Below are 19690 nucleotides of genomic sequence, written 5' to 3'. Positions count from 1 at the left end.
GTTTTTCAGATCCAAAAAGGACACGAAAGTTCTAATTGAAGATACGGACGATGAGGCCTTTAGCTAAATTTTCAACAAGTATCAGTGTGTGTACATGCACACACACACACACACACACACACACACACATCCCAATGTGACAATAGCCACAACCTGATGAAGCACAAATATATTCATGTCAAACGCTACCCCTAACAAAACCGAGATATAGGTTACACCGGTGAACAATTAAAAAAAAATTTAAAACTAAAATTGGCGCACAGATTCCAAAATTAAACTCATTTCTTTTTCTAACACGTCAAACATTTTCTCAACAACTTACCATGTTATCGATATCTGCATCCAACTAGCCATTTCATTTCCCGAACCGCTTATCCTCACAGGGGATGCGGAGGGTGCTGGAGCCTATCCCTGCTAACTAGCATAATAATGTTTGCCTATTTTTTTCCATGTGTAATAGTATGTCAATATTTATATTTATAAATACATGGACATATGTTAAATACAGTATTTTTCACATTGATGGGGCTCCTATAGTTTAAAAAAAACTTGACATGATAGAGAAACATTCACATTCATTCTGCACTCAAAAATTAGACTAAAACAACCAGTGCTGTATTCTTTTTGTTTTTCTTACGTTTTTCTCTGTTTTTCTACCATGCAACAAAAAAAAACAAGTATCTCCAAATTTAATGAGTATATTTTTATGGAAAACACCACTTTTTCCTTGTGTTTGTCATAAAAATGAAAAATAATTGGAGACGCATGTTTATTTTGCGGCACGGTGACGTGCTTTATTTCTGAGCAAACTGACTGTTTACATGCCGTTTTGGCCTACTTACAGGATCAACAGGGACTGCAAAAAAAAGGTAAAAAGACTCCATTCAAAACAATTCAATTAAAATCCGGGACGGACTTTTAACACAAAGCATATCACAACTAATCAACGGGTTTGACCTCAACGATGATTCTTTTCTACTTTTCCTCGATATTGTTTGTTTGTTTTGAGTTGTTGTGAGAAATTTCAAAAGTGCTGTTGCCACATGCTGGAGGCACTTGCAGGAAAAGTGCGTTTATGACAAAAACGACTTGTACACGAGGGATTTTGCTTTGTAATTCAATACTTTGTTGTGCATTAATACTGTACGGTCCTAGTGTTGTTTCTATTAGTGAAGTAAGTTTCCAATCTACAATGTCTTTTCTAAACTTTGGACTTTTTGGTCACACCTTTCTATACGAGTCAACTCTTTGTCCTCGCTTGTTGACATCTACGCGTTAGTACTACTAATCGCCAAAGGCCAGGATTTGTGCAATGTGCTTCATTGGATGCCAACGATGGCGATCGACGTTCAACTCATCGCAACTGGCCCGGTTCCAATGAGTTGAGGGTCTATCGCCATGGAAATCACGTTTGTCCTTTTTATTTGGATACACGACTATGTTTTGTACAGCGTTGCCTTGTCTGCATGCTGCTTTTGTTGTTCAACAATGTACATATACGTTAATTTATTGTTCCCGATGTGGATATTTATATTAGCAGCCTTGATTGATGTTGCCATTTTGGACAAGCAGTATTTTGTAGCTTTGTTTCAATCATTTTGTGTGTACCGTATTTTCCGTACTATAGGTCGCTTTTTTTTCATAGTTTGACTGGTCCTGGAGTGATTTATGTGATATGATATATAGAAATGTACATCGTCTGAAATGATCTTTAACACCAGAGTAAAGATTAGCCATGAGCAGACGGTTTGGGGCGGTCTCGGCTTGTGATTTAGAAGCACCCACAAAGACTTAGATCACCTATTTATACAGTATTCCCCCGTTTTTCACGCTTTTTGGGGTACACATGAAAAAACCCGGGACTACTGTACATAGTATATTTATTGATAAAAGGGTTATTTAGAGTTATTTAATTTGTTCATTAAGAATGGATGATACGTTTCATTTCCATTCAATGGTTTGAATGTCTCAGCTTAATTTTTACTATTCGTCAGTAGTAGTTTTGTTTTTTAATATGCACAAGTAGCAACAGAAATCTTAAATGGTCTCCAAAGCCAGAGGTAGAGAAAAGAAGACGCAGGAATGCTTTGGAGGCAAGCTGGATGACAGCTTGGTCTCGGGAAACTCGTTAAATAGAAGTGAAAATGCTGAGCTACTACAGCTAAACTGACGGGACAGTCGGTAACCAGATTATTGACGAAAAAACTTTGAGTTAAAGATATGCTGTTGAAAAATGTGCCTTTAAAGGGGCCATTGTTGAGTTCAAGTACTGTTATCCGTCGCTCATCCAAAAGATTTTTACTTGAGCATTAGCAAGTGTGACTGTACAACATTTCTTAAAGTGGCTTTGGCTCTATTTAAGTCAGTTGTTCAATTTTCTGAAAATAAAACCACTGACCGCGTCAAAGCGCCTTTGCAAAGTACATACTTTCCCTCCCCAATGGTGCGACTTATAGTCCAGTGCGACCAATATACGATACCGTCACGAGGCATTTTTTGTGACTAGATCAACTATGGAGCCACTTAGTCCGGAAAATACGGTAAATAATTGTAATTTTGAAAAAAAATCTTTCCCCTCCTTAAGTGTACATTTGTAATGTGCATGAAGCGATCGTGGCTGTGGCATGACTTGTTGTAGACGGACGCACTTTGACCTACCGGAGCGAAGAGTTCAAATTATTTGGATATGGTGTTTTCAATTTTTGCTTGACCAATGACGTTCAAGTGCTTTATAGCTGTGCATTGTCCCACCTGTCAATGTTCTACGTAGTTGTTCCCATGTAGACTAGCTGATTGTGACGTTTAGATGGAAGTACTACTTTGGTAAGAAACCTAGATTGTGGCTAATGTGATTTTAAAGTGACATGAAAAAGAGACTTGTCTCCTTTAAATGAGTAGTTTGTACATGTTGATTGTATAACACTGTTCTCTCTATGATGTCTTTGTATTTCTGTACACACTTTGGTGATCCTGTCATATCTGGGTTTTATAAACCGATGTTATTTTTAAATCTCGCCCTGCCTCGCTTCTCCTTTTTTAATGTGGGGTTAAGTGGTCGTTTATTAAAGTTAAGATTTGATTTCAACAAGAACATTTTCCATACCATGTGATTACATTTTGTGAAGTTAAATCAAATTTAAACATAAAAAGCATAGCAAAATAATATTCTGTAAATAATTGAAAATATACAACTATAAATTTTGATGGGCTTTAATAGTTTTGTGAAGTCATGAAAATGATTTATATATATATATATATATATATATATATATATATATATATATATATATATATATATATATATATAACATAACATAACATATATATAACAACAACCAAAAAACAGGCTTTGGTATGCAACGAAAATATAAAAAACATTGTAGATTTTTATGGTACTATATATTTTTCTTATGTACTTATGTAAAACAGAGAACATTTTTTTCAAAAAATTCGAAAAATGTAAAAAACATTGTAGATTTTTATGGTACTATATATTTTTCTTATGTACTTATGTAAAACAGAGAACATTTTTTTCAAAACATTCGAAAAATGTAAAAAACATTGTAGATTTTTATGGTACTATATATTTTTCTTATGTACTTATGTAAAACAGAGAACATTTTTTCAAAACATTCGAAAAATGTAAAAAACATTGTAGATTTTTATGGTACTATATATTTTTTTTATGTACTTATGTAAAACAGAGAACATTTTTTCAAAAAATTCGAAAAATAAAAAACATTGTAGATTTTTATGGTACTATATATTTTTCTTATGTACTTATGTAAAACAGAGAACATTTTTTTCAAAAAGAGAAAGTACAAAAACATATATATATATATATATATATATATATAATAACAACCAAAAAACAGGCTTTGGTATGCAACGAAAATGTAAAAAACATTTTAGATTTTTATGGTACTATATATTTTTCTTATGTACTTATGTAAAACAGAGAACATTTTTTCAAAAAGAGAAAGTACAAAAACATATACATATATATATATACATATATATATATATATATATATATATATATATATATATATATATATATATATATATATATATATACACATATATATATACATATATATATATATATATATATATATATATATATAATAACAACCCAAAAACAGGCTTTGGTATGCAACGAAAATGTAAAAAACATTGTAGATTTTTATGGTACTATATATTTTTCTTATGTACTTATGTAAAACAGAACATTTTTTCAAAAAGAGAAAGTACAAAAAAACCACTTTAAACATCAATGGGAGGTGGCAAGGTAACTCTTTCCCCCCTCCCCTAATTTTCCAGCAGTGAAGGCAAAAGCCACATCCAGTGATGGTCACAGCAGGCGCCGATAACCTCCTTATTATGCTCATGATAGCAGACAGTTTCCTGTCAGCATTCTGGTTATTTATTGCAACGTCTATGCCAAGAATCAGGCCACACACGCACACACACACATCCTCATTCTTGTAAGCACAATAATTGGCTTCATGCTGTTGCAGTGCCAAAACAGATGAATACACTTTCCTAAAGAATCCTCCTCAGTGGACATGCATGGTATTAACCAATGGGAATGTTAATGTAAGCCTTTGTCTGACATTGACGGCAATAAACGTCCAATTCGTTTTGAACTGGCATCGAATGATCGAAATGCGTTAACTCTTGTCTGCTTTAAATGTTTTGACTTGGAGGGTTGCCAGCAATTATTCATACAATAATCCTGAAGTTGCACTTTAAATGCAAATATATGAATAAAAAATAGAAAACACTGGTTATGGCCCCTCATTAACACTCTTAAATTTTTTTTGTATTTTCTTCAGGCAATTAACTGAGTGCCCGATAAAAGCTGGTGTTTTCATTTGAGGTGGTCCTTGAAAAAAAATGCCACAAATTCGGAGAACGCCCTTCCTCGTTAAAAAGATAAAGAGCCATGGTGATATTTGTGTTCCGAACAAGGGGCCACAAAAGAGGGGCCCCACTGCACACTCTGCTGCCCACTGCGTTGGCACAAGCACAACACGCTGACAGACACTCGGATTGTTTCTGACCATTGACCTGCGCTCAAAGAGCTTTTCCTTCATAATCTCGTCTTGTGGCCTTCAAGCATTGTGAAGTAGTCTGCAGTGGAAGCGTCATAGCGTAGCCATTTGAGTGTCCCCCTTAGGAGGTGAAGTAAGAGTCCCGCATGGAGTTGAGGCAGTCGATGGGGCTGAGGAGGTAAGAGGTGTCGCCAAATGGGGTGCACTCCATGTCTAGCACGGATCCGTAAGGAGCCTCCAAACCTAAATGAAAGCAGATGAAAATGTTTTCAATTCATCTCAGGACAAATGCTAACAAATGAGTAATGTTACAGATTAAGCTTTAAAGTTTGAATTGTCAGAATTAAAAATTTCATGTATAAACATCTGGAATAGACTGTATAAATGTTTTTTTTTCACAGTACTAATATTAGGGGTGTAATGGTACATCGATCGGGATCAATATATCAAACGAAATTGAGCAAAATGCAAAACGTTTCTTCTTTTGGATAGGCTATTTTTTTAAAATGTTTTTCAGTCTAGTGTCTGAAGTCTTTCAACAACAAACTACAAACATGTCAAAATTGCTTAGTATTGCTTTGGGTGAAATTTCGGGGTTACATGTGTAAATATCGTATTAAATTTATTAAAAATAATAGACGTAACAAAAGAATTATCGTAACGCACTGACCTAAAGGAATTCAAACAATGTTTCTTTTATGAAACATTTTACACATAGGTATATATTTTGGAATTTGTATCAAAGAACAGCAGGTTAATAGTGTTTTTGCTCATCTGTGGTCAAATTGACAGAGGAAACCGTTTGTGAAAAACTTAAAAATGAATAAGCACACCAAAGATTATCAAAATAAAACTTAAGGAATATCACTTTTCAGCTATCTGATTGTCACTGATTCGTAAAAACGACAACATTCCAAGTTGTTAAAGCATGTATAGTGATGTTTACCGTAGGGCTGCATGTGATCTCCTGGGATCTGAGGAGGGGTCAAGCCTAGCCCAAAGGGGTCCATGCCAAAGTCTTGTTGCTTCACTCTAGTCAATGCCATATTATGCTGATGCTGATGCAGATGCTGATGCTGATGCTGAGGCTGAGGCTGAGGCTGGACGTAAGAGCAGGACGACCCCGGAAGCTCCATTTGAGCATGAGGCACATCGTTGGAGGGCGCTGTGGAGCAAGTAGATCACCAAAATGAAGGCTCAAAAATGTCTTCATTATTGTCTTCATTTCCAATACATTCATTCATTCATTCACTTCATGAACCGCTTTATCCTTACTAGGGTTGTGGGGGGTGCTGGAGCCTCTCCCAGCTTCCATCAGGCACAAGGCAGGGGACACCCTGAATTGGTGGCCAGCCAATCACAGACTGTCCAATCAGCGTACCATGCATGTGTTTGTAATGTGGGAGGAAAGCGGAATACCCGGAGAAAACCCACACAGGTCCAGTGAGAACATGCAAACTCCACACAGGTGGATCGACCTGGATTTGAACCCAGGTCCCCCCACTGTGAGGCCGATGCCCTAACCACTCATCCGCCCATCCATTCCAATACAATATGGATATATACTATGACATATATGGAATATTGATGATACCTTGGAGAGGTAATGGCTGTTCCTGCTGCTCCTGAGTTGGCTGCTCTTGTTCCTGCTCCGGTTGACACCTAGCTCGTCTTTTCCTCTAAAAGAACAACAAAAAAGAGTGTGGTTCTTCGAGAGTGAAGTATCAGGTGAAGGACATCTTTCAGTGTGCTTGGAGGAAAGTGCGCCGACTTTGTGAGGAAATATGAGGTTTCATGCGTGCTGAGATGTCATCAGTTTCAGATCAACGGGCTGATTTCAGGGATGGTGACGAGAGAGTTTTTTTCTTAAAGTGAGCGTGTGTTACCTTGGCTCTTTGGTTCTGGAACCAGACCTCCACGACTCGAAACTCAAGGCCGGTGTCTGCTGCCAAGGCCTCCAGTACCTGGGATTAAGATGCGGGAGGTAAAAGATCAGAGGTCCAGTCAAGGTTATACGAAGGTGGAGCAACTGTCTTCATAATCCAGTCATTACGACACTAATGGAGAATACTTTCAAATGATAAGTGATGTGATAATAATAGTTGGTTTTTTTGCAAAGAAGAAAATTCCTTTGAGTATTGTTGTTTTGTCTGTTTAGATGTTTTGAAAGAATATTATTACATTGGCATTAAAGGTGCTTAATTAGGAAGTCAGTTCTTAGTTCCCCGTAACTAGAGCGGTCATATTTTAATTTTCAAATCGCAAAAAATGAAAAAATCACACTGATAGTTATATCTCACCTGCACCCAGTATTGGTGACATCAAGTTGCCAAGGATCTTTGGTGAAATGAATGAGAAGTAATAGTGCTTTTTTTGGGGTGACGTCATTAATTTGTAAATTTGTGATTACGAGGTCCGGTCAAAACCTTTTTTTTTTTTAAAGGCCAAAATCAATCAAATAACTCTTTAAAAAGTTTTTCAGTAAAAATATAAACTTTAGATGATGTTTGAAAAAGTGTGTGCTGTGGATCTGGCATCTTTCATTCACACACATACCATAGGACAATTTAGAGTGGTCAACCAACCTACACTGCATGGTTTTAAAATGTGGGAGGAAATTGGAGTACCTGGAGAAAACCCATGCAGGCACGGGGTAAAACATGCAAACTCCACACAGGAATGTCCAAACCTGGGATTAAACCCAGGATCTCAGAACTGTGGGGCGGCTGTGCCAATCACCCTCTCACCATGTCACCCCAGACTCAAGCAATTACATTCAAATATAAGACCTTTATGAACGATTTCAAGTATTGAAAGCATCGAGTCAAAAATTCACCGGGCGAAACGGCTTGGATGAAACCTCAAAGGAGGCTTGGAAGGCGCGTATTTGCTCGGTGGTCAAAATGGTGCGAGCTCTTTTGGGACGTTTGCCCTCCTGCTCGTCCTTTTTCTTCGGCCTCCTCGGAGGCCTGCCCTCCGTTTTCTTATCATTGACATCAACATCGTCACTTTTACCTACAACAAACATGAAATCATGGAAAATAGCGAGGTCAAAGACTTAGTCATGTTCACTTGATGAATGGATTGGACTTGATGGCGTACATGTGTCGGATGAAGTCGGGTTAGCCGCAAAACAGTTCCTTTCCTCGCTGACGCACATGAGCCGACCCTCCCTGAAGACGCAACGGTCTCCGGCTCTCAAGAGGGTGCCGCACACGTTGCAGGTGAAGCAGCGCTCGTGAAAAATGGAAGAACCGGCACGCTGAATCATCTCCGAAGGGGAGATGCTCTCGGAGCAGCCCCCGCAACGCACTGAAAACAGTCTGATAGGAGGAAAGAAGACGCAAAAAATGCTTCTTACTCAAAGTATGAATTGTTTTCTTACTTGAAATGAAAATGCAATTATTCCGTGCTCGTCGCAGGCAAAATAGAATATTTAAATCCACCGAGCCAATGTGAAGCTGTGTGTAGTGTTTGTCCTCATCAATGGATACACTTTTCTCAGTTCATCGGAATGGCACAAATATACCGCAAGTTGTTCTTTGCAGAGGATAAATATGATTCAAGCCATTCTATTGAAACCAGACCTTGGGTCAAGTATGAAATGCCATTTTTAACTCTCAAAGATATTAGAATCTAAATAGTTTGTTTTTACCTTCTAATTTCAGGAAATTCAAGATCACAAAACAGGAAAAATGACCAAAACCAAAACCAATGAAGCATGTTTGCCTTTCAAAAATTCTGTGCAACACTGCACATTTTAAAGGTGAGTTTACTTGATTGCATGCAGAGTGCATCATATCGCATTTTAGATTTGCTACATATAAATTACACAGATCAATCTGGGCAAAATCCAATTGGAACGTTTTTCATGGGAGGAATTATCAAAAAACATAGTTTCTGATTGGATGTGGCCTCTTGCCACATTGGTCAAAGAAGAGCGCGTAAATTTTGTTTCCTGTCACAAATCTTTCGGAGACAACTTCTGTTTTCGTGAGGAAATGAAGCGACAACATTTAGCAAATTGACCAAGGACTCTCAATTTTAGGGATGAATTTAGTCTGAGATTATAATTCATCCCCAAATCTGCCAGGGTGAACATTTTCAAAGAGTGTGGGAGTGGTGACAAATGTTTTCTGAATGCTCTATATTGTGGATTTCCAGCTATTGTGGTTAGCATCCCATCTTTTAACCCTCTCCTCCTCCCACAGCAGCCGCTCAGACACATACCCTCAGCATGGCGGGTGTGCGTCTTAGCGCCTGGCAACCGGGAGCAAGCGCACTTAGCCACACCGCCACACGGTTGCCTTGGCTGCGGCTGCCGTGCCCCCCCGGGGGGGGCGTCCAGAAAAGGCTCACGGCGTGCCGTGGCTCCAGACAGAGGGGGGGAATCAGATATCTCGGCGGGGATGGCTGGGCCGCCGGTCCTAGGAATTATCCGTGGAATTATCCTGAAGTCTGCTCAGCCAGAGACAAAGACAGAGTCGCCCCCCCCGCCAGCGTCAAGCAGCGGGACTATTGTACGTGGGCTGGCACCGACCCATCTTGGGACTGTTACGTCCGATGATGCGTCATCATTCTGGAGCTGGTTTCTGTCCGCGGGCGCGACTGGTGGATCACTGGACCACTCGTCGCACTGGCAGGAGAAAGCCAGTACTTGTTTAAACTCATTTGTGTACACGATCATAGTATCTATCAGTTGTATTTAACTTTAAAAAGGTCCAGTTTAAGACCTTTTCTTGGAGAAAATTTATCATGTGGATCCAATGTTTGGCTGTGGCGACCCTTATTTAAACTTTTATTCATAACCTGACTATGCTTTTGTTAAAATGTACAAAACATTTTACTTGACTTTTTATCTAAAACTTGTAAATCAATCCAATTCTCAATAAGAATGAATAATCACATCATAAACACAAATAGTTCATTTCAGTAAAACAACTTTTTTTAATACAAATAAGGCTATATTAATGCAACAAAAACAATTATATTTTTAATTTTCTGGAATAATTCATGCTATTTTGTTAATGTATTTGTTATGAATGGAATCGTAAATGATTTTAAAGCTAAAACTTTTTTATATTGAAATAGTGTACAAAATATATTAATATATTAATTACTATAACTAAGTTAACATAATTTTAAAGGGGTAACACTGTAAAACACTGCAGTAATGATCAATTGTTAGAGTTTACGTTGATTAAAACTAAAACACGTTTTTTTTATCGAAAGCTTACAATGTTGTTACCATTTGCACATTATTGTTATGGAAGAATACAATATTTTCACCCTTTTTTAAAAACTGAAACCGCATACTAAAGCTGAGCAATTTTTAAATGACAAGACTGAACAAATAGGCCTTCAAAAATGGAGGTGAAGTAGCCACTGAGTCTGTACTATTAACAAGCAAAGGTTCTGCTACATCCTTGTCGAAAGGTCCACATCCTACCGCATTCCTCTGACTCTAGCTGTGTGGTTGCCGGGGGAAACCACCGAGCCTGAGCGGCCCAGCCAGGGTCAGGTGGTGGGGTCTGCTTGACCCATGCGGGTCGTCTGCCCCGCGGCCTCGCTGGTATGCGCCCTAAAACGCCCGATGCGTCGCACGTTTGCATTCCTGAAGGCGTGAATCAATCACGTTGTGAAGTCCGAGAAATTCTTGGAATATTTGCATCTTTCTGTGCCACAAAGGTGGGCTCATATCCCGCTCGGGATCATTTACTTGATAGTGACTTTGTGAGTATGGGTTACTTGGGGTTAAATCCCACAACGTTCCCCATGCGGAAAACACGAGCCTAGACTGGTGCGGTCTAGTGGACACGTTCAGAGGTGGGTCCGGTTTCGAGATCAGGTGAAGCGAGATCCCGCGTGTGTCTGGTAAAGATCTGGAGGGTCAAGGACACGCTCGGTCACGAGACCTATACGGCCCACGTGCTCAATCTCAAAACGGTCTTCTTTCCGCGCAGCTCATGTAAACATGCCGTTGATGTTCGGGAACCCGAGAATGCTTTCATCGCACACCTGGGCATCAATGAATCATTATCAAGTCCAATAATTGATTCCAAGTGGCCATATTTGTATTGTTGATTAGGCCTGTCAAGTGATTGCTTTTACTATGAATTAGCATTATTTATTGGGTTTTACACTTTTGTACAAAACAGATAGGTCATTTTTTTCCTATATATACACACATACAAGTCTAAGAAATTGACTGTGTATTTTCATTTATTAATTTTCTCGCGCAGCCCAGCCCTTTCCATTTAAAAAGAAAAAATAATGTGAAAAATGCATTAAGTTTTTGAAAACATGACTTATTTATTTATTAATTTATTCATATATTCATTATTTTGGTGGATTTTTTAAAAATCAAAATACGAATATCAAAATGGATTGGACGTCTATCACCATTAAAGTGAAGTAAAGATGATTTAGATAAATGTTACTTTTGAATGATGACAAAGAAATTAAGTAAAAAGGTTCAGAGAAAACTACATTGAAATATGCCAAGAGCCACGAGGAGCTGAGTGTCAGTACCAATCATTCCAGTGTTGAGGTGTAAATCTCAGAGGCGGAGCCTGGGCATCAGGCCTCCTGCTAATTGGTCAGGTCGAATAATTCACGGTTGGTCAGTTGTCGCTGCCTCTCGACGCAGTTTCCAGATGCTGCCGCTATTTAATCCTTGTTTGCCAAAATACATTCACGCCTTTGTGTCCCTCGAAGGGAAGCGCCAGATCGTCCCATGCATGACATATTTGGACAACGATTCATTTATCATATTACTTTAGGGTGATGATTGCATGCATATAGCGTTAAGACACAGCTGACGGAACACTTTAAAACTTTCGTGAACAAATGGTTACAAAATAAACCAATGGACCCTCACGCTCACTTTTATGTATATATGAATGAACAAATAGATCCTTTGATTTGGCAGATTTTTCGTCAATATTATCATTGTTTGTGGTAGTTTTTGTTTGGTATTTCTATTGTGCACCGAGTAAATCGAGAATTCTTGGTGACTTTAATCGAGGAATACATTTTAACAGTTATAGTTTAGTAGATACGAGCATATTTAGGTGCAAGGTGATTAGGAGGGAGTTCATGATGCAAAGGTGAAGAAGTAGGGGGTTACCTCATGGCCATATGTTGGCCCCCAGCTTGTGATTACCAGGCGAATGGACGTTGCGATTTTAACACATTTTGACAACGTGCCTTGTTTGGCGTGTGTTTGTGCATGTGTGTGATGTATCACACCTCGCACCCACAGTCACCTCGTTCTTTCGTGAGAGGATTATGCCAAGTTTCCTGGAAGTCAACTGTCTAAAGCAGGGGTCTCAAACTCAATTTACCTGGGGGCCGCTAGAGGCCGAGTCTGGCTGAGACTGGGCCGCATCAGGATTTCCACAAGAAAGGCGCTGATAAAACATTCCAACGTTATCAAATATCTTTATTTTTTAACAAAAAATAATGAATTAAATAAATTAACTTAAAGATGAATAAAAAATCAATCAATCAGTAATACAAAAATAAAATAATAATAATGAGCATACAGTAGATCAGGGGTGGCCAACCAGTCAGAGACTAAGAGCCACTTTTTTTACTGTGTTACTGCAAAGAGCCACATCATACATGGGCACACACAGACCTCTGCTCAGCCAGATTTATTGAAAATGACCCACAGCAAGATAATGACAGTTATTTTTTTCAACAGTTAACATTGTGTGCACTGTCTCACACACACACACACAAGCTCTCAGTTAAAGCAAGTCCACAAACAAAAATATAACAATTTTCAATGACATTTTTCTCTTACTATGCTGCTTAGTGGGACTTCTGGCATTCCTTGTCCTGAACAATCCTCCTCAAATCTGGCTTGTATTCCGTTGTTGCCACTCGAAGCAACTCTTTCACATGAGTGTCAGTCAAAACAGATCGATGCTTTGATTTCACATGTTTCAGGGTGGAAAACACAGACTCGCAGACGTACGTTGACCCAAACATCGACAGGATCTTTAGCGCAGCTCGTTTGATGTTGGGGTATTTTTCCATCGGAATACGTTTCCAGAACTCAATGATCCCTTCCCTGAAAACAGCTTTCAGTTGATCCTCCTCACAAAGATCAATCATCTCCAACGATGTTCCAAGCCAGTTGATATGAAGCAAGAGTTATGGTTTTTGAGTGTTTTGTTAATTTTTTGAAAAACTGCATCTGCTTTTCTGCCTGACTTTTCAAAGTGACCAACCTCTGCTTGCGAGGTTCAGTCCCTTTTGGAAATTCCTCGTCGATGTAAGGATGGATTGAGTTAAAGTGACGCTGAAGATTTGAAGCTTTGAAATGCGCCAATGATGCCTGACATATAAGGCAGAATGGCTTGCCATTACGTTCAACAAAAAAATATAAATTCTCCCACTCTGTTAAAAATGTCCTGTTCTCTTCTTCATATTTTCGTTTGGCTGTGCATTTTTTTCCTGCCATTTTGAGAGCGCTTGAAACAAATTATTTACAACTCAAATAATCTCGCGCGTTTGACATCACATCAGACGTTATTCTTCTTCTTTTCAATTCAAACTGGCTCACCTGGTCAGTGCGCCACCTAGTGTAAATGAATGGCAGCGCCAGCCAAGCATTTTTTAAGCTTGTCATGTGAAAGCCCCTGAAGCCCCGACGAGTGGATCCCCGAGTGCAGGTAACAGGCTAAACTAGCAGCTGTTTGACGGCTCGGACTACGTGCTGGGACCCTGTGTGTACTATTGATGAAGTTTGGTGCAATTCTGAGCATTATTTGTGGCTAATAGTGGCGTTTGCGGTCGGACAGTGGCTCCGTACAGCGCCGTATGTGGCGATAGTGCGGTATTTGCTGAAGTTGGTGGATCTCGTGAATCTAGCGGTCGGGTAAATTAATCTCTTGAATGGGGTTGTTACGGTGTGTTTGACCATGGTTTACACTTACGCCTTACGCCAGAATATCGCTTAAAGAGCCGCATGAAATCAGCCAAAGAGCCGCATCCGGCTCTAGAGCCGCGGGTTGGCCACCCCTGTACTAGAGTGTTTGATCTATTAGTGTGACATACTAGTGTTTGATTTATTAATGATTGAATGTTGAGAATGCACAACGAGTTTGGATTGAATGTGTGTATCGGTGTTCGATTGTTGATCCTTTGATCCACATGGCAAGTGTGGGGCATGTTAAAGAAGATCGGTATTCGATTATTGAGGTCTTAGCAAATAGCTTGAGGCACGGGAGGTGTGTTGAATCATTACAGTAAAAGTTGGATTGAAGTAACAACAACATCTCACTGTTCTGATTATTTCCCCCTGTGTGTCAAGATTAAATGCAGGGTGTAACACTCATTATTATTATTTTATATTTGTATTACTGATTGATTTTTTATTCATCTTTAAGTTAATTTATTTAATTCATTATTTCTTGTTAAAAAATAAAGATATTTGATAACGTTGGAATGTTTTATCAGCGCTTTTCTTGTGGAAATCCTGATGCGGCCCAGTCTCACCCAGACTCGGCCTCTAGCGGCCCCCAGGTAAATTGAGTTTGAGACCCCTGGTCTAAAGCAAACTAAACTCAACTAAATCGCATGAGGTCAAAATACATGATGGCCTATAGCAGGGGTGTCAAACTCATTTGGCATCGTGGGCCACATACGGCCTAGGGAGATGTCAAGTGGGGCCGGACCATTAAAATTATACCATGCTCTGCTATAAATAACCAAAATATCATGTCTTTCCTTTGCTTTGGTGTAAAGAAGCACAAGAACATTAGGAAAATATTGAAATTGAATGAACTATCCTTTTACAAAACATTTCATGAAACACCTCATATTTCCTTAGACAAATGTGCAATTGACTTTTATCATTCACAAATAGGCATTGCAACTGATCCCACTGATTGTACAAAGGCACAAAACTTTAATTGGTACTGAAAAATATAGTAATGCACTTTAAGATTAAAAGAGACTTTTAATGAAAGGAATTTTTAAACCACTTGCACATACGCATATAAAATCTAAATGTAATCTTTGCGTGCACCTTACAAACTAAGGAGAGTGATTTGAAATGTGTAATGAAGAAAGTTTCTGTCTCAGTGATGCGGCTTCTCTTCTACTCTGATGGAAATAGTGCGCCCCTTAGCGGCTAATCCATGAATTGCAGCGAATTAAAAATATTAATTCCATGTCTTTTATGCATTTTTTCCACTTTCAAATTATCCTGCGGGCCTGATCGAACCTCCTTGGGGGCCAGTTCCGGCCCGCGGGCCGTATGTTTGACATCCCTGGCCTATAGTATCAATCTTTACAGTTGCAATTTCCAATACAAGAAGTGTATCAAAATTATGGATTCATACATCGTGTTGTGATGATGGATATTTGACTTGAGTTTTAATGAACTCGACTGCCATTAACACGGATAGATGACCAATCCATCTTTTGTTCATTCGCCATCTGGATTGGACGCCCCGCACTGTCGATGGCAGCCAATGAGTTAGTGTGATTTCAATGTGGAAAATTACCTCATTACAATATTATACTGGTGTGTCTGCCTCATACACCTGTTCATTGAGACTTTTCAACTTGTCTATGCTGATCACCACGACATTTCAATCAGCGGTTTGCAGAAGATAAAGCAAATAAGACTATTTTGGTATTGACTCACATGTTTTTGCTTTGTACTGAAACATCGCTTGTAGCTAGCAAGCAGGTAAAACAAGAGTTACCTCGTGGGCTAGAAATGGCGTCGATAAACGTCCAATTCTTTGAACTGGAAGAGGTTTATCAGTGCAAGATTGATCAAAAATGGTGCAGAAAATCATGATTATGTGTTGCTGCAATGTTTTTGTATTACACTGCAATTTAGATCATGTTACCGTTTTAGTGGCATGTACATGTCAAATGTATAAGCAGGTTTGTAAAAGTGGCCACTCACTCAGCATAGTCCCGCTTGCAGTAGAGTCGCTGCTCACGCTCGAAGCAAGAACCCTTCAGCGTTTGCCCGCAAGCCGAGCAGCGTGCGCACCCTTGGTGCCGGAGGCCACCCGACACCCGCACCAGGTACTTGTCGGTGATCGGGCAGTGGCAGCCCACGCACATCTGCTTGTGCTGCTGCATGGCTGAAAAGAAAGTCACGTTAAAATAGTGACACTAACAATACGAGTGCTCCATGGGGAACACGTGACACAAAAAAAAGTTGGACCTGACTAATTATCACGTGTCAAAGGGATCACCGAACTTTGGGAGAAAATGACAAATCTCATATTATATCTTCAATGCGGACAGATTGCTTTAAAAAATGATAAGTATTTGCTGTTATAGACATTTAATATCTGCATACGTACATTAAACTATTGTATATAAAAATCACAAAAAGGCAATGTCACACCCCCCCCATATCTAGTGGCACTTTCTCTTCCATTGTCACCAACATCACAATTTCTACAAAATATAAGAACATAAAAAGCATACCTTTTTCAATGTGAACCTGGAAAAACATTTCGGCATCCTATTTCTCAGCGCATCTCCAAGTGTGTGGAAGAGGTGACGCTTAACTGTGAAGTGGCTGTAATGTACTCCTCCTTGGACCTTTATCCTTCTCATCTTGTTCATAAATAAACTGACGGGACTTTCTAGCAATGGGACAGGGGAGAGAAGGGGGTGGGGGGGGGGGGGGGGGGGGCAAGTAAGAGGGAGACAGAGAGCGACCCCAAAACACCCCCACCAATAACACATTCATGCAATGTAGTATCCCAAATGTAATAGAGCAGGGGTCACCAAACTACGGCCCGCGGGCCGGATACGGCCCGCCGGCACATTTGGACCGGCCCTCTGAACAATACCAGAGACGCTATCGGATTTATTTTTTTTATTTTTTATTTTATTTTTTTTATTTTTATTTTTTATTTTTTTTTGGGGATGCGGCCCGCCGGCACATTTGGACCGGCCCTCTGAACAATACCAGAGACGCTATCGGATTTTTTTTCCTATTTGGCCTTGAAGACTGGGACATTTTAATCTTGTGTTTGGTTCATTGCACCCCTGCTGAGCCCACAAATCATCCCAGTGAAGCGGGGCTTTGCATTGCTTCTTTGGTGACACGCGCGGGGAGAGTGTTTCCCTTTGATGCATGCGGGCACGTCCACCGTTGCATGCACGAGCAGTGTTACCGAGACATCTGGACGATCGCAGGTGAGGGCGGAGCCCTGGGACCATCGCGGACTATTCAAGCATATTAAAACTGCAACCTGTTTGAGAACGGAATAATGGCGAAAAAGTTAGGTGAGAGAAAAATTGATTCAGAATGCAGGATATTTAACCTGGAGTGGACAAACGATTATTTTTTTGTTTAATGCAAAGAAAAGGCTGTTTGTCTCATTTGTCAAGAGACGGTGGCGGTATTCAAAGAATACAATCTTTGCCGACACTATGAATCCCGTCACAAAGACAAGTACGATAGATTGCAAGGCCAAATACGAGCAGACAAACTCTCAAAGCGAAAAAAGTGGACTACTATCTCAGCAGAACCAGGCATCCGTTCGGGCCAGCTTTTGGGTTGCTAAATTGATAGCAAGCAGCGGTAAGCCTTTCACTGACGGAGAGTTTGTTAAGAAATGTATGGATACTGTCGCGGAGGAGGTGTGTCCCGAGAAGAAAGATGCATTTAATGCCGTAAGTCTGTCGGTGAGTACAATGACCAGACGCGTTGAAGAAATCGGGAGTAATGTATATGCCCAGCTGCAGCAGAAGACGAAATAATTTGACTTTTTTTCATTAGCACTGGATGAAAGCACGGACGTGCAAGACACAGCGCAACTGCTCATTTTTATTCGTGGAGTTAGCGCAAACTTTGAGATTTGCGAGGATCTGGCAGCCCTCCAAAGTCTCAAAGGGACTACAACGGGAGAGGATATTTTTGACAAAGTGTGCCAAACCATGGAGAAGTTGGACCTTGACTGGTCAAAGCTAGCTAGCATCACGACTGACGGGGCTCCTAGCATGGTGGCCGAAACTCGCGGTCTAATAATGGGACGCATGAACCGGGAGTTGGAAAAAAGGGGTCTCACCGCCCCGCTACGAGTCCACTGCCAAATTCACCACCAAGCACTGTGCTGCAAAATGTTGACGTGGGATTCTGTAATGACGGTTGTGGTGTCGTGCATAAACTTCAGAGCAAAGGGAGAAGATTGTGCATGGCACAACAGAAAGTTAATGTTCCATGGCTTTTTCTGTTACAAACTGACACCGGCCCCCCATCAGAGAAGGGAAAAGTTATGTGGCCCTCACAAGAAAAAGTTTGGGGACCCCTGTAATAGAGTAACAATACTTGGGCTTGTGAGCTTATCCTCACAAGGGTTGCAATTTATGAAAATATATAATGGATTGTAGCGCTCATAAGAACCTTAAATACAACCTCCAATTTGTTGTACTTCTCTTTAACACTAGAGGGAGTTATGCACTTAAACAGTGCCACTTGGTTATTTCCAATCAATGTAGGAAACTGTAGAATTTGCAGAATGTGATCAACTGTTTTATCCTGGTGGTGATTTTATTTGCCGCTGTTGGACATTTAGACTTTGTTCTGCAAAGTTTGTTTCATTAGTGTGGTTATAAATAGATGTATTGCAATATCCTTAAACCTCTGGATTTTTGTTTGTTACGATCACGCTGCGTCGCTGGCCAAGCCCCCTGCCCTTAACAGACACCAGAAACTTAGAACGGTCGTCGGGCACCTTACCCTGGCTGCTCAGGGGGCCGCCTGCCCCCTCGGCCGAGAGGGCCGGAGAGTCGCTCTCGCCGCCGCCAACTCCCTCATCCGGGAGTGCCGGAGAGTTACTCTCGCTGTCGCCAACCCCCTCATCCGGGGGCGCCGGCGAGTCGCTCTCGCCACCGTCGCCGGCCCACTCGTCCAGGGGCGCCGAGAGTCGCTCTCGCCGCCGTCGGCCCCCTCGTCCAGGGGCACCGCAGGGTCGCTGCTGCCTTCGCCGGCCCCCTCGTCCAGGGGCGCCGAAGGGTCGCTGCCACCGTCCCCGGGCCCCTCGTCCAGGGGCGCCGGAGAGTCACTCTGGCCATCGCCGGCCCCCTCGTCCAGGGGCCCCGGCGCGTCACCGCCGCTTCCGGGCGGGCAAGAGCTGGGCGGGCAAGGGCTGGGCGGGCAAGGGCAGGGCAAACCGGAACCGGGCGGCCAGGAACCGGGCGGCCAGGAACCGGGCGGCCAGGAACCGGGCGGCCAGGAACCGGGCGGCCAGGAACCGGGCGGCCAGGAACCGGGCGGCCAGGAACCGGGCGGCCAGGAACCGGGCGGCCAGGAACCGGGCGGCCAGGAACCGGGCGGCCAGGAACCGGGCGGCCAGGAACCGGGCGGCCAGGAACCGGGCGGCCAGGAACCGGGCGGCCAGGAACCGGGCGGCCAGGAACCGGGCGGCCAGGAACCGGGCGGCCAGGAACCGGGCGGCCAGGAACCAAGCGACCAGGAACCAAGCGACCAGGAACCAAGCGACCAGGAACCAAGCGACCAGGAACCAAGCGACCAGGAACCAAGCGACCAGGAACCAAGCGACCAGGAACCAAGCGACCAGGAACCAAGCGACCAGGAACCAAGCGACCAGGAACCAAGCGACCAGGAACCGGGC

The 19690-nt window shown here is 41.4% G+C and overlaps 2 protein-coding genes across 3 annotated transcripts in view; one reads left to right on the top strand and one right to left on the bottom strand.

Annotated features, from left to right (window-relative positions):
* Positions 1 to 3014, top strand: part of xpr1a (xenotropic and polytropic retrovirus receptor 1a) — a 39558-nt gene extending 36544 nt beyond the window's left edge. For both annotated transcript variants that reach the window (XM_077607157.1, XM_077607156.1), the window contains exon 15: positions 10 to 3014. In XM_077607157.1, coding sequence (XP_077463283.1) covers positions 10 to 67 — 58 coding nt within the window. In that variant the 3' untranslated portion in view covers positions 68 to 3014. The remainder of the gene's footprint in view (positions 1 to 9) is intronic.
* Positions 3015 to 4164: 1150 nt separating this feature from the next.
* On the bottom strand, positions 4165 to 19157 carry LOC144078596 (LIM/homeobox protein LMX-1.2-like). Its single transcript, XM_077606804.1, has 9 exons — positions 18796 to 19157; positions 16530 to 16690; positions 15994 to 16177; positions 8160 to 8380; positions 7894 to 8072; positions 6944 to 7021; positions 6652 to 6736; positions 6004 to 6222; positions 4165 to 5300 (listed from the first exon to the last, which is right to left on the bottom strand). Exons 2-9 carry the CDS (start codon positions 16555 to 16557, stop codon positions 5179 to 5181), a joined length of 1116 nt encoding a protein of 371 aa, XP_077462930.1. The 5' UTR covers positions 16558 to 16690; positions 18796 to 19157; the 3' UTR covers positions 4165 to 5178.
* Positions 19158 to 19690: the final 533 nt, after the last annotated feature.

The sequence above is a fragment of the Stigmatopora argus genome, chromosome 8 (genome assembly GCF_051989625.1).
Source record: "Stigmatopora argus isolate UIUO_Sarg chromosome 8, RoL_Sarg_1.0, whole genome shotgun sequence".
Taxonomy (NCBI): domain Eukaryota; kingdom Metazoa; phylum Chordata; class Actinopteri; order Syngnathiformes; family Syngnathidae; genus Stigmatopora; species Stigmatopora argus.
This window is presented reverse-complemented; position numbering and strand designations above follow the sequence as displayed.

Coding starts and splice junctions, on each gene's coding strand:
- LOC144078596 (XM_077606804.1), bottom strand. CDS start 16,557: ATGTTTTTCCAGGTTCACATTGAAAAAG. Junction 8,381..15,993: donor TGCAAGCGGGACTATGCTGA/GTGAGTGGCCAC, acceptor TCCTCCTATCAG/ACTGTTTTCAGTGCGTTGCG. Junction 6,737..6,943: donor TCCAGAACCAAAGAGCCAAG/GTAACACACGCT, acceptor TTGTTCTTTTAG/AGGAAAAGACGAGCTAGGTG.